Source organism: Culex quinquefasciatus, chromosome 1, assembly GCF_015732765.1.
Source record: "Culex quinquefasciatus strain JHB chromosome 1, VPISU_Cqui_1.0_pri_paternal, whole genome shotgun sequence".
NCBI classification, from domain to species: Eukaryota; Metazoa; Arthropoda; class Insecta; order Diptera; family Culicidae; genus Culex; species Culex quinquefasciatus.
In genome coordinates, this window is record NC_051861.1 from 120303308 (window position 1) to 120318397 (window position 15090).

General features: G+C 36.6%; 1 protein-coding gene across 1 annotated transcript; it reads right to left on the reverse strand.

The window, feature by feature from the left end:
- Positions 1-1103: 1103 nt before the first annotated feature.
- LOC119765278 lies at positions 1104-8157 on the reverse strand. Its single transcript, XM_038248820.1, has 3 exons — positions 6575-8157; positions 1417-1569; positions 1104-1331 (listed from the first exon to the last, which is right to left on the reverse strand). The coding sequence occupies exons 1-3, from the start codon at positions 6672-6674 to the stop codon at positions 1249-1251; spliced, it is 336 nt and encodes a 111-aa protein (XP_038104748.1). The 5' UTR covers positions 6675-8157; the 3' UTR covers positions 1104-1248.
- Positions 8158-15090: the final 6933 nt, after the last annotated feature.

Below are 15090 nucleotides of genomic sequence, written 5' to 3' on the forward strand. Positions count from 1 at the left end.
TTCAACTATTAACAAAATAAATTTGAAGACATTTGGTTGTATCATTGCCGAGATACAGCTATATGAAGTAAGCATTTTCAAAAAACGGGTGCCTCGATATCTTAACACTGCCTTGACCAAATCGGCTCAAAATTTTGGTGAAGCCTCATTACATCGGTCCCGTGTGCATGACGAAGGCTGATTTTCAAAAAGTATATTTTAAAAAAAGATAAAAATACTTTTAAGTTTTTCATATAAAATATCGCCAGTTTTTATTCTTGTATTTTTTGAAAATGCAAAGTTTCACGGGATATATCATGGGAGTCTTCACCCAAAATTTCAGCCAATTTGGTCCATCCCATCTCGAGATATCGTGGCACCCGTAAATCAACTTGGTGTTCAGAGAAAAACGCTCACAAAGTTTGACAGTTCGCTTTGCGCATGGCAAAATTTGGAGCTTAAATTGTCTATAACTCACCTAAATCATGAAATATCTTTATGAAACTTTCAGGAGTGCTTGAAAATCATCTTTTAAGTGGATTTGTTAAATTTCTGTAATTTTAAATGTTGAGATTTTCTACATGTATGTAACTCCTTAAAAAATAGTGTTCCTACTCAAATATCGTCAAATTTCTAAATAAATCTCTTAACTTTAGAACCAATTTCCAATTCTACGAAGTGACTTAGTGTCACAATCAGCTTTCTGAGTCCTTAATATGTGTCTTTTTATTCTTCAAATAACTACATTGAAACAACTGCAAAAACGATGTATAGATTGTTATTTAAATAAAAGTTAAGTTATCTCAATTGGAAGTCCAAAAAAAACCCCAACACTTCAAGTACTAATTGACCAATCCGTCACCCTGTCCCCGTTTGCCAGGACACCGGTCCAAAACCCGTGTCGTCCTCTGTCCGCGGTCCTATGTTGGCACTAGCTGTAACGCTTCATCGACTGCATATTTGACCCTTTTCATACATATTTGAAAAGAAGCTCCGCAATTGCAATCATCGCAATGTGCTTTCTTCTTGTCCCCTTTCGAGCGAGTTGTTGTCCAACAGTTGTTACCTGTGGACGACGGATTTTCGATTCTTTTTTACGTTTCGTTATTTTTTTTTTTTTTTTGCAGAATACCATTAGAAGCAGGTACGAACGGGGATATAAAAGGGGGTAACTTTTAAGGTTCCTTCTGCTGTATCAAGTGCTTTTCGTAGGACAGACAAAGAGTGTAGGTACTTTTGGTACGTGTCAGATCCTTTGTCTGGGACTGGCTAAAAGGGGATGGCGCCATCCCCTTTGATTGCGTCGTCGTCGGGGAAAAGGATTCGAAATGTAATCTGCCCGTGGGATTTACCTGCGAAAATGCAATACGTAATAAAAATCAGCTGTTGAACCTGTTCCCACACCGTAAACGAAGCTTAGAAGCTGAGAGAACTCACCATTCAAGGACCAGATGTGCGCCGGCAGCGACGTGGCCGCGTACACCCGTCCGAGGGCGAGCGAGGCCGCACTGGCCGCGGCCGCTGCCGCCGCATCCTCCGCGGAACTGCTGTCGGTTTCCGGACTGGCGGAGGATAGCTCGTACGGCGCTCCTGTAAATAAATAACAATAATTAAAAAAATAGAAGTACCATAATTTGCTTTATATACATCGTTATAGTTATGCTACTGTCACAAATTTGCGTGATAACAATGAATTTATGAGTATTGTTTCCTGCAGCTTTAATTTTGTTTTAATATTCAAATACAACCAAAAAGCAGAAAAAAAATAATTAAATGGTTTATTGAAACATTAGGGTGACCACTCAAATCCCATTTTAAAAGACCCGATTTTTTCCAGACTTTTCCAGAACCTCAAATAATAGACATTTCTTACCGGAAGAATGATTTCGAATAAAAAAAACTCTTCATAAAAAAGTTAACAAAATAAAAAGGTAAAAAAACTAGAAAAAATCAAGCTACTGACAGTAAAAGTAAAAAAAAAACTTAACAATAAGTTCCTAAAAATTTCACTTCAAAAATGAAAGCATTATTTTAAATAATGCATAAATACAGGGTTGTTACGGGAGAGTCGAAAAAAAATCCGCGCCAAATCCGCGCCGACCTAAAATCCGAAACCGCGCAAAATCCATGCCATAAAAAAAAATATCGCGACCAACATTTAAGAAATTTTATTTTTTAATGAAGAAAAACTAATTCAGAAAGTATTTGATAAAAAAAAAACTCGTTTTATGTTTAAAGGCTCCAAGAATGAAAGCAATAAATCCATTTGAAAAAAATCCTCAAGAGACGGTCAAGGCAAGGGTCATGAAAAAAAAATCTTCAAAATAAAAAATACAATATTTAAAAACCTAAAAATTTAACTTCAAAAATATAACCTCAAAATTAAATCAAAATCTACAATTATAATATGATAAAATTTTAAATTTCGAAAGTCTAAATATTCATAATTTAAGAATTTTTATACAGTTTGTAATCGAAAATCCTCGCTAAAATTTCACTCCGAAAGAAATTTAATTTCCGATATTTAAAATAATGTCTTCCCATAATTTTAAAACCTCTTACATAAAAAAAAAATCAAATTATTCGCTCTACAGCATTGCCTTGGCGTTCCCGATTACGGGATTCCTACTCGAAACTAGGTGTCCGAAGGCTTGATTGTTGAGGCAATTGCAAACCTCTTTTTACACCTTAGCTTCCATCCACCCCGGGATTCGAACTGACGACCTTTGGATTGTTAGTCCAACTGCCTACCAGCGACTCCACCGAGGCAGGACCCAGGGAGACGACTCCTATACCTGGACTGAGCTAACGACCTAACCTTTTTTAGGTTAGTCCGGGACCAACATTTACTTCCCTTCCGACGGAAGGCGTGATCAGACAAATCTCGTCTCGAAAAATGCCACCGGGACCGTCTGGGATCGAACCCAGGCCGACTGGGTGAGAGGCAATCACGCTTACCCCTACACCACGGACCCGGACTTAAAAAATTGTGGAATTCAAGAATTTAAGAACTAAGAATTTAAAAATAAAAACGTTTAAGAATTTAAGAATTTAAGCATTAAGCATTTGAGAATTTAAGAATTTAAGAATTTAAGAATTTAAGAATTTAAGAATTTAAGAATTTAAGAATTTAAGAATTTAAGAATTTAAGAATTTAAGAATTTAAGAATTTAAGAATTTAAGAATTTAAGAATTTAAGAATTTAAGAATTTAAGAATTTAAGAATTTAAGAATTTAAGAATTTAATTTAATTTAAGAATTTAAGAATTTAAATTTAAGAATTTAAAATTTAAGAATTTAAGAATTTAAGAATTTAAGAATTTAAATTTAAGAATTTAAGAATTTAAGAATTTAAGAATTTAAGAATTTAAGAATTTAAGAATTTAAGAATTTAAGAATTTAAAATTTAAGAATTTAAGAATTTAAGAATTTAAGAATTTAAGAATTTAAAATTTAAGAATTTAAGAATTTAAGAATTTAAGAATTTAAAATTTAAGAATTTAAGAATTTAAGAATTTAAGAATTTAAGAATTTAAGAATTTAAGAATTTAAGAATTTAAATTTAAGAATTTAAGAATTTAAGAATTTAAGAATTTAAGAATTTAAGAATTTAAGAATTTAAGAATTTAAGAATTTAAGAATTTAAGAATTTAAGAATTTAAGAATTTAAGAATTTAAGAATTTAAGAATTTAAGAATTTAAGAATTTAAGAATTTAAGAATTTAAGAATTTAAGAATTTAAGAATTTAAGAATTTAAGAATTTAAGAATTTAAGAATTTAAGAATTTAAGAATTTAAGAATTTAAGAATTTAAGAATTTAAGAATTTAAGAATTTTAGAATTTTAGAATTTTAGAAGTTTAGAATTTTAGAATTTTAGAATTTCAGAATTTTAAAATTTCAGAATTTTAGAATTTTAGAATTTTAGAATATTTGAATATTAGAATTTTAGAATTTAAGAAATTTGGAATTTTAGAATTTTAGAATTTTAGACTTTTAGAATTTTAGAAGTTTAGAATTTTAGAAGTTTAGAATTTTAGAATTTTAGAATTTTAGAATTTTAGAATTTTAGAATTTTTGGAATTTTAGAATTTTAGAATATTAAAATTTTAGAATTTTAGAATTATAGAAGTTTAGAATTTGTATTTTGAATTTCAGATTGCAAAATTTTGAATTTCGAAATTCAGATTTTTAAATTACGATTTTAGAAATTTCGAAAAAAATTAATATGTATTTTATTTTTTTTTTGTTATTATAAAAACTATAAAAACAATTTTTTTTCGATTTTTTGAATTTCCAAAACTTTGAATTTGGAATGTTCTGATCTTTTTATTTTTATCAAGAATGTTTAAATTTAGAAAAAAAATATTTCTACCGATTAAATTCCATTCCAAAATTCGAAAGTGGAGGCCAGCTTCTGTAACGTCCAATCAAGCTCATATTTAGCGCCCACCTGAACAAGCCCCAATAATAGTTTTTGTTACACATTCTAATGTCTATATCTTCGGGAAAAGTTTGTAATATTTGATTTACAAAATTAAAAATTGAATGAATCCAGTATGAAATTAAAAATAAATAAGGTTAAAAATCATTACTCAAAACTCAAAAGAAATTAAATATTCAGATCCGGAGATGTTAAGAAATGACAAGAAACATATAAAAAATAATTTCTACATAATCTTTACCTTCATTTATCGACGTTTCGTACTAAGAAAATACAATCAAAAATTTTCAAAATTGCCATCCGCGCGAAATCCACGCCTGAGCAAAATTAGCTAGCAAATCCGCGCTATCCGCGCGAAACGTGCCATCCGGCGATCCTCGCCGTCCGTAACAACCCTGTAATTAATCTTTGAAAAACAACCGAAAGCTTAACAATAATTATAACTTTAAAGCTAATTTTTAAAATTGCCAAACATTAAGTTTTTTGAAGCTGTTGGTACGTTTGTTTGAAGGCTAGTTCCGCACTGAGTGCCTCACTCAGAGCTGTCAAAGTGTTTTTTTTTGAAGAACCTCACGCTAGTTCCGCACGTGTTTCGTCGCCATCTCGGAACTGCAACTCTAGTGCCGCACTCGATATTTTTTTCAGTTTCATGCGAGTTCCACGCACACTGACACAAATGACGTTCGATTGAACAAAAACTGGCACCGAAGAGTGTGGCACTCAGTGCCGCACCGACTGTTCAAACGAACGTACCATTTGTTTTAACTGGTAATGACAAAAAAACAACAAAATTTTATTTATAATGTTTTTATCAGGGGGTAGCGAAGAAGCCGCCATCTTGGAAGTTCAGATAACAAACACTGGGAATTAGTATTATACATATATTGCTACGGTAACACGAAGTGTGTTATTCTGGTTGAACTCAAAAGATCCATGCAAATGTGTAAAAACAAACTGAAAACTGTGTAATGTCAATTCTCAGTGTACGGGCGCACTGTTTGAAAGGAAAAAAAGGTAAACAGAAAAATCACTTTTTTCGATATGAATTTTTCAGCCAATATTGGGATGGAATCTCCAATAATGTGATAGAATTTGCCATCAGCAACACAATTCAAGTGTTATTTTTGCAGGAATTTATTGCGAAATTACGAAAAATTGTAAAATCAAAAACCCAAACATTGATTTGTTATGGGCTATCATTTGACAGCTAGTGCTTTTGTTGTGGGCTCTCATTTGACAACCGTTCTAATGTCGACTGCTGTCAGTTTGCGTTGGTCTGTACAGGGTTGCCACTATGAGAATGTTTTGACCAATTTTGGCAAGGTTTTTAATTTTTAGATCAACATCTAAACACGGAAACTATTAATGAAAATAAATCATTTTTTTTATTGTTGATGTAGTCCAGACTTGATTATCTGAAGGGCTTGGCAAAATTTCACTTCGAATAATCGAAACTTCGGATAATCGAGTCTGTAACCGTATATTCCTAGGGAAATATCATGAAAATAACAAATTTTGGTATAAATTGGGCACATTAAAGCGACCAAAAGTGACGTCCACTTAACGAGGGGACCACCAATGCATAATATTTTCCTGATGAAGTATAACAATAAAAGTTAGTCCAATTTATTTACAACGCTTACTTTTATAATTCTTAAATTGTCACTTGAAATTAAATTTAAGTTTGAAAAAAGTGTTTTTTATTTATTGAACATGATTTTTGCATCCATTAACCCCTCGGTCATTTCGGTTTGTTTTGGTTTTTGACGTTTGTCTGCTGTTAACTGGGCTACGGCCCAGTTATTTATCGAACAACTACTGTATAAATACCAAATTTTCGTATTCGTGAACGCTTCAAAATTGAGCTTTTAACGGAGCACAGATATTTTAGTATCTTCGAAACTACGGAAATTATTGATCTTATTTCTCATTCTGAATGCAGAGAAATGCATTATAAATGGAATTCAGCTGAATGTACTTAAATTGGGTTGTTACAAGTACTTTGCAAAATATTTGCAACAGCCTTAAAGCTCAAATCAAATCAAAAATAGATTTATTTTAAACAAAAAATAAGTTTTTATTTGAATTAGAGGTTTTGACTGAAAGTTGAAATTTCTAAACTAGTCTGTGGCATAAGCACGATGATCCTCACCTGCACCGGCGGACACCACGTCCGAGCTGCTGCTGGTGGAGAAGGTTCTGGCCCTAGGACTCGACTGTCCACCATTTGCTGTGCTGGCCTTTATTCCCATCTCTTTTCATACAAAGGGGAAGGCTCTTCCGGTCTCCTTCTTAGGTCGTCGTTCCGACACTCCTGGGGATAATCCTTGACGGTTCTGGGTTCTGATTCCCACTTCCGGGAGCCAGACTACAAAGAGCCCCCCGCCGCTCGCACCCTCCCCCCTTTTCAGATCTCTTGCTCGCGGATAAGATTCTCTCTCACTGACGACGACGAGAAGCAGAAATCAACTCAAATTAACGCAAACAACAAACAGAGAAATAAAAAAGCAAAAAAAAGCAACGACCACCGTTTTAATCCGCGAAATCACACACAGACACTCTCCCTACATAGTAGATTTCGTGGGGACTCCGCACTCTTGGCCCGCAGGGCGAGGACCTGCTCCAGGCGATTGCTTGCTTCCTTCTTCCGGATTTCGTTTCTTCACCGATGTCGGTTCCCGCGGGAGGGATGGTCCCTCGGATTTTGACGGACCACAGACTGTGTGTGTTCTGTGCTCACTCACACACACACTCAAACACAAAGATTTGTGGACCACCCGCCGCCCTGGCCGGAGAGGGGGGGTTTGGCGAGGAGGCTCAAGTCGGCGACGGACGGAATATTGCTTCTCGCTTCGCTCTGCTCGTCGTTCCCTTTCTTGCGGGGAGGGGACCTGCTGCTGACGACTGACTGACTGTTGTTATTATTATTCTGGCCGCGCACACTTACACGCAGCACCGAGCACACATACACACACGCAAAGTGGGACGATTTTTTCGCTATTTTTTATTCTATTTTTTTCCTTCTTTCTGCTGACGATCAGTTTCACTGTGCCAAAAGAGTGGGGAAAGAAAACGACACGACGAAGGCTTCGTAAATAGATCTCTTGTCGGTGGTCAGCACGGAACCGATCCCACGGCAGATTATCTAACCTTCCTCTTCCCGTGGAAGGAAACGATTGATAAACAAGACTCTCCCTCTATCGCTATATCGGGTCAACTCCTGTGGTCTGGGTTTTTCCACCCCACACTCTCGAGGCTTTGACTTTTTCCTCTATTCTACGGCAATCTTCCTGCTCCGACAATCTTCCTTTTATTCCTCTTGCCACCAGGGTAATCCGTTCTCAGCTGCTTCCGGTGGTCATATCCGCTTGGACCAGCCGCTCCGTGTGCCTCCCAGAAGGTTCAGTAATCCAGGCAGGGCCAGCTCACCACCATGTTCTTCGTCCCTCGCGCAATTCCGAGAGGACACAAAACAAAGGAGGCCCTGTGCGAACTGTTCCGGCCAAAAATCCTTAATCCCCTCCCGGAAAACCCCGTTCCCCGCGCGCGACACCACTACAATCCGGTCCACGTTCCGACGGCGACGGTCGTCACGGCTTTCTGCGCTGAAGGTGGAAAAATTCTCATCGCAAGGAATCACCTTTTTTTTGCTGGACTTTTTTTTCTCCTTCAAAATCGCAAAAAAACGCACTTTACTCCGTTCCGACCCGAATCTGACTGAAGTGGCGAACTGACAGTTCGCTGAGCGCTGCTGATGTGTGGGGGGTAGAGTGAGGGAGATGGAACGAAGTTGCGGTTTAGGTGCTGTCTCTGTCGCGCTCAGAGTGACAGGTGATAGAAAGAAGGGCACAGCGCTGTTTATGCACGCACAGCTTGAAGAACTCTTTAACACAAATCGAATCTACACTTCAAAAGTATCTTTTTCAAGTTCACCCGTCGTCATTCTTTAAGGTCGTCTCCAGGGGTGCAAATCAAATTTGTATTGTGATTTCGGAAATAAATCGAAATAACAGCGCGAGTCATTTCTGTCTTGCGATGTGTAGAGAATAAGACAAAGATAAGGAATGATGCAAAAAATAAACTTAATTGATTAAATTATCAAATGAATAATATGTAATATATATAAACTATGACCGTTTAAAATGTTAGAGTCGAAATTCGATTGTTACGACGACGCACACGACGCGAGTGCAACCTCGTGTGTCATGAAAAGGGTCAGCAACGCATGTATGGCTGTTTGAGTGTGAGTGCTTCGTCTGGGTTGGGTATGTCTGCGCAACGTGAAGCGTTGGAAAAGAAAGAGAGAGAAATTGAAGAGAGCGGTAAAGACCGATGGTTGCGAAGCCGATGAACGTCGGCAAAACGTCGGTTCGGAAACGCGCGGCGCTTGAGCGTGTGTGGGTGTGCTTGAACCGATCGGGTCGTAAGACTTTCTTCGGGGACGACAGATCTTCAGTCTGGTTTGTAAATTTGCAGAAAATGGTCGTTTGACGACATTTTAAGTTTACCAGTTTTAGCTTGAGTTTTAGTTTACTACACGATGTTATTTTATGTTGTTTCTTTTCTGAGTGTATCTCAAATGTCACTCTTGAAACCAAAACAAAATTTCGCCGCGGCACCAAACTGAAATGTCGCGAGTGGAGTAGCGAAGCGACTAGCGCCGCGACAAACAAGAATCACATAAAGGTAAGAACAAGATTGTCCGTCAGGCCTGAACGCAAACGCAAAATTTTGCGCCTGTCGTCATAGGCTGCCAGTCATCGACCATTGAACAAAGCAACCCCTGCAGATTGTTCGACTGACAGTTGATGGAAAATCGAACTGGCACAGCGTTCTGCGTTCACCACTGCGTCGAACGGACAATCTTGTTCTTAGCTTTAAGCTGACCCTAAAATCTGCCGGAATTTGCTCTATGGCTGTGGATTCGAAGGACCATGGCATGAAATGCAGCCTGAATAGGATGTTGGCGGTGCTTTTAGGATTAATAAGGGTGACTTGGCATCCGGATCAGGTCAGTTCTGACTAGACGTAACGAGGCCAGATAGCACTCTTGGTATTCTGCCTCTCCTTCTGAATCTAGAAACCAATAGAAATTCAAAATATAACCCCACTAAACGGTTCTTGTGGTAGTATGAGCTCCTAATTTATCGGAACATGAGATTCTAATCAATAATTTTTTTTGGTTTCATTTCTCCTAAAATCAGCGTAAAATCTTCAATTTTTACTTCAACAATTCAAACAATGGAGTATCCGACGCGATTGGTAGTGAGCAATGTATTTCTTATGGAGCGAACTGTCAAACTACCACTCGAATCGGGTATTCCATTCCAAGCAATCAAAACAAAACAAGCTACCACACTGATTCAAAACCGCCTATACATGTGTGACAGATATTTCGCGACAAAAAATCGTCGCGAGAGTTAAACTCGCTCAATTCGGTTTAGTGCCGCGGTGACAATAACAAGGCTAAAACAGCTGCCCCTTTGCGCCCTATACGCTCCGATTCACCCCAGATAACCGGACAACCTAACCAAAAATTATGATTTTCTTAGTTCCAACTTAAGTTTCCATAATATATTATAAGGCTTTCTAGTCAGAAATTTACCAACACATTCAAACTATGTTTACATGACAGCTGGACGTTTGTTTGCATCAGGTTTCCTATCTCTTTCCAGCAATTTTTTTTTGTCAGGCGACCTGGTTTATTGTCGCTCTGGCACTAAACCGAATCGAGCGATTTCTACTCTCGCCGCACTTTTTCTCTCCGCCTTTTTCGGTCAAGCTTAATTTGGTATTGTCCCGCCCGTGTGGATCAATCGGACCGCGCACTGGACTCACAATCCAGAGGTCGCCGGTTCGAATCCCGCGGCGGGCGCTCTAAAATTCTTTGTGTAAATATGGGTATTCGGCGCCGTCGCTCCGTGCCATACTTTCATACACTTAGGAGCCCAGGGCGGCGAAGTCCTTGTAGATAAAAGGAAGACACTAGTGGTTGGTACTAGCAATGGTGGCCGACAGCTATAAAGTCAACTTCGTCGTCGTTAATTTGGTATTACTCGATCAGTGTGTAAGCCAACTTTGTTGTGATGCCTCCATATTGTTTTGATTGACGAAAATTTATGTGGGTGGATGAACCAACTTTTTTTGTTTATTTAATTAAAAACAAAATAAAATATGCTCTATTTTTACCTGCAGAAGTGGTCAAAATCATCATCCAAAATCTCCAACGGCATCACGCAAGCGCTGATGCTATTAAGCTTGACAGAAAAAAAGGCGGAGAGAAAAAGTGCGGCGAGAGTGGAAATCGCTCGTTTTGATTTGGTGCCAGAGCGACAAAATATTTTTTCAGTGACGTTTATCCTCGCGTTAAACACAACTTGTTACACACAGAATTAGAGTTGATAAGTTTGCGAAGCGTAGTGTCAGATAAGTCGCCGCGAAAATTCGATTTATTTCCGAAACCACATTTTCAAAGGTACTCGTCATCTTGCTTTGCATTAGTGTATAGTGCGTGGAAAAATAGAAAGTGATATTTGCAATCGAATGCAATCGGCATTGAATTTTATTTCGAAATGGTGCAAAAACGAGGGTCTTGGAATTAATCCCTCCAAAACAGTCATTATACCGTTCACTAGACGAAGAATATTAGTATTACACTCAACCCCCGATGGTTGGTCACTTTTTCGTTTGACACTTTTTAGTTTGTACCCCGTTGGTTGGTCAAAGTCAAACTAAAAAGTGACGAACTGTCACTTTTTACACGGCGCTCACGCACACTATCAAAACACACGTTTGGTAGTGTGCGTGAACTCCGTGTAAAAGGGGTGTCAAACTAAAAAGTGACCCCGGTAGTCTGACAACAGTTGGTGTCAAACCATCGGGGTTTGAGTGTACCTGATCTTTTTATTCGTGGAGTACCCGCATAGTCAACAACCATACAGTCACCATTTGTCGAATGATTTTTCCTAAATGATCTTAATAATACACCAAATAGGGTGCAACCGTACATTTTCCATTCCCCAAACAATCCTACAATTTATTAAATAGGTCGTTAGGTAATGTTACAATCGAGGTTACAATACATTTTTACAAGGGATTTTTTTCGTGGATCATAGTCATACCCTACCCCAAACTGTTCAATTCTTATTTTATGTGAACCGTACCACAAATTAATAAAATATGATTTTAAATGGTGAACTGCTTTACCGACACTTACCGACACCATTTGAAAAGGGAGGAGCCAAAAAATAAACTTTACAAATGTTCTGGGAACTATGGATTTAACGGGAATGGTAAGTACCGTAAACCGGGGTGACTTTGATAGAATTTCAATTTGTTTTTAGAATATTTTCCAACAGGAAAGGTTTTTCTCAAGATTATTATTTTTAAAACATGTACTGGGGTAGGCCACACAAAGTCCATGCACTATTTTGGAAAAAAAGTTTTTTCAATAGTGTTTATAAAAATAGTTACGTTAAAAATTCTTGGTTTTAATTCCGGGGTGACTTTGATAGTCATAGTTTTTCTTGTTAAAATCATATTTAAGATGTTCAAACTTTATTTGTACTTTAAATGTACCATCACTAAAGTAGCTGATATAGCTTGTAAGAAAAAAATCAATGTTTATATTAAGTTAACTAAGTTTATAAGCTTTTTAACAAAATACATATAAATTTTAGGTAAAATTGTTAAAAAGTAGGAATTTTGCCTGAAATTTGTTAAAAATAGTTTTGTTTATAAAATTATTGATTTATATTGCATTTTAAACTGAATTCGAAGCACGAATCACAAGTTTTCACATTTTACATGAAATTTGTTCAACTGAATTTGCCTATAAATTTGGAGATTTTTTTTAAGTGTGTTTCAAAAACATATTATTTATTATTTACAAACTTATTTAACTTTCTCCTAGTGGAAAATTGTCCAAAGAATCTGAAAATGCATTCCGTTTTCCGATTAAAAATCATGTTCATTGAGAAAATCATGACACTTTGAGAAGTTTAAAATAATGACTTTCATCCACATTTTCTTAACTATAGTTAACTAACTTTATAAACTTTTCAAAAATTTATGAAAAGTTCTTCATGAGGTACTTTGAACACTTCTCTACCACGGTCAGTATGTTTCTGAACCATTCCTTACGTATTTTAATTGTACTCTTCATTTTGCAGAAAAATCGCAAACCTATCAAAGTCACCCCGGCTATCAAAGTCACCCCGTTTTACGGTATATGATTATTAATGGTGAGCGTTTTTTTTGTAATGTCCGGAATTTGTTACCGGTTGATGATGATGTCTCCTGTTGATTCTTCCGTGGTGCTGCCGCCTTATCTAATTGAGCTATCTCAGTTACATTACGTTTGGCGGTTTAAAATGCATTTTATTATGAAATGTGGCCTCAAAATTTATCATAAATATATCGTAACATGTATGGTAGAACCATACAAATAAATTATAGACCAATCACATGGCGAACAGTTATCGTTCTGATAATGGTCAATCAATTGATTAAATTATTTGGACTTATAAAAATTATCACGAAAATAAATTAGCTTTACATACAAACTATATGGCAAACAGGTATATCGTTCCATGAATTGTTGAACAATGGTTTGAATTGTTGGGACTTAGGAAAATTTTCGCTGAATTCAGGTATATCGTTCCATGAATTGTTGAACAATGGTTTGAATTGTTGGGACTTAGGAAAATTTTCGCTGAATTCAGGTATATCGTTCCATGAATTGTTAAAGTATTATTTGAATTATTCGGACTTAGGATTTTTTTTTTGCTGTAGTTCAATTGGCTCAATCATACCATACCTGTTTCAAATAATCCTAAGCGTTTGGCGAACAGTTATATCGTTCCATGAATTGTTGTACAATTGTTTGGATTATTGGGACTTAAGAGTTTTTCGCTGAGCTTCAAGTTGGAAATACTACGTCGGCTATGGTACCCTTATGTTTTAACAATAGCTGTTCCGAAAAATCCTTACCATATGGCGAAAAGTTATATTTCTCCATGAATTGTTGAACAATTGTTTGAATCATCGGGACTTAAGAAAATTTTCGCTAAAATTCATTTTTGGCTCAATCATACAAAAACTGTATGAAATAATACCAAACATATGAGGAATAATTATATCGTACCATTAATTGTTGTGCAATTGTTTCAATTATTAGGACTTAGGAAATTTTCCGCTTAGGTTTCTTTGACTAAATCATACCGAGTATCATAACTTTTATCATACCGGCTACAGTACTATTATGTTCTAACAATAGCTGTTTCGAACCATCCTAATCGTATGACGAATAGATACCGTTCATTAAATTGTAGGAAAAAAATCAACCATTCGAATATGTCAAGATAAGTGTAACAATTCGGGAAATAGTACCATTTTAATTTTGTTATATGGTCGTGACATTATATCAACAATATCACAAATGGTAACCATACCAGAAATAATTTTCTTATGATTTCGACAGTTTCACCTTTGGTATTTGATTATGCGGGTAACCATTGAGTTTTCTACTGAAGTGAAATATCTTGGTATTACTTTGGATAGGAAACTTAACTGGAATACTCATTTGAATCTTGGTACAAACTAAATAATTCTTAACCACAAGTAAGCGAGTAGGCAAGATTCCATTCATTCTCATATCAGGTAATATAAAAAAAAAACTAATTTTCCGGGAAATGTCCGTTCCGGGAAACGTCCATTCCGGGAAATTTCATTCCGGATAGCGTCCATTCCGGATAATGTCCATTCCGGATAACGTCCATTCCGGAAAACGTCCATTCCGGATAATGTCCATTCCGGAAAACGTCCATTCCGGGAAATGGAATTCCGCAAATTGTCATAGAATCACTTTTTTGTGTAATCGCAGTCGAACTGAAAAAATCGTAAGAAAAAGTGCGAAAACGAACTCAGTAAAGTGCGATTTTCAGTTACAGTGCAAGAAGTCAAGGCTGTATATCAAAGGTACTCGTCATCTTGCTTTGCATTAGTGTGAGTGCATGACTCCGTGCCACTAAAACCAAAACAATAACAAAAGAACAATGGGCCGTGCCAGGAAAACCAAAACATACACGCTCACCAAATAAAACCATATTTATGGTTATTATCATGAAAATTCGAGTTCAACCCATATAACCATTTTTATGGTTTAGTGGGTCGATCTTAAAATGTCATGATTTTCATGAACTGCCGAGTTCGACCATGGCGAAATATTTCACCGGATTTAGAGGCTTTGCAGGTTGCCTATCTTTGGGCGCTTTTGATTTTTCTTTTGGAATCCGATTTAAATTTAATTTGATTTAAAATAAATAAACAACGAAATTTTTATTCATAAAAAATATGTTTTATAAAATACAATATATTTATTTATTATTCAGCTGCAGATACGACCTGTCATATTACCGTGATCTGAAAGACCAATCGGTGCTGCTGGAGGCTGTTCTGGCCGGTCCTGGAGGAAGCTGTTTTGTCTTGCAGATGCTGCTGCAAATCGTCACGTCACGTGGCCCATCTTGTTCTCGGTCATTTCACCGTCTTCGACCTCGGCCAACACGGCGTCCTGGTTGGGTGGATCTTGCTGGCTGGCGGTGAGACATGGAACTGAACCGCCACGAGCTTCCCGGTGAGCTCGGAATGTAGAACGAGTTGTAGTAG

What these genes read in the sequence shown, in the direction of transcription:
- LOC119765278 (XM_038248820.1), bottom strand. Translation starts at nt 6,674, where the DNA reads ATGGGAATAAAGGCCAGCACAGCAAATGGTGGACAGTCGAGTCCTAGG. An exon ending in CGTGGTGTCCGCCGGTGCAG is followed by an intron (nt 1,570 to 6,574) that starts GTGAGGATCATC and finishes ATTTATTTACAG; the next exon opens with GAGCGCCGTACGAGCTATCC. An exon ending in GCACATCTGGTCCTTGAATG is followed by an intron (nt 1,332 to 1,416) that starts GTGAGTTCTCTC and finishes GCATTTTCGCAG; the next exon opens with GTAAATCCCACGGGCAGATT.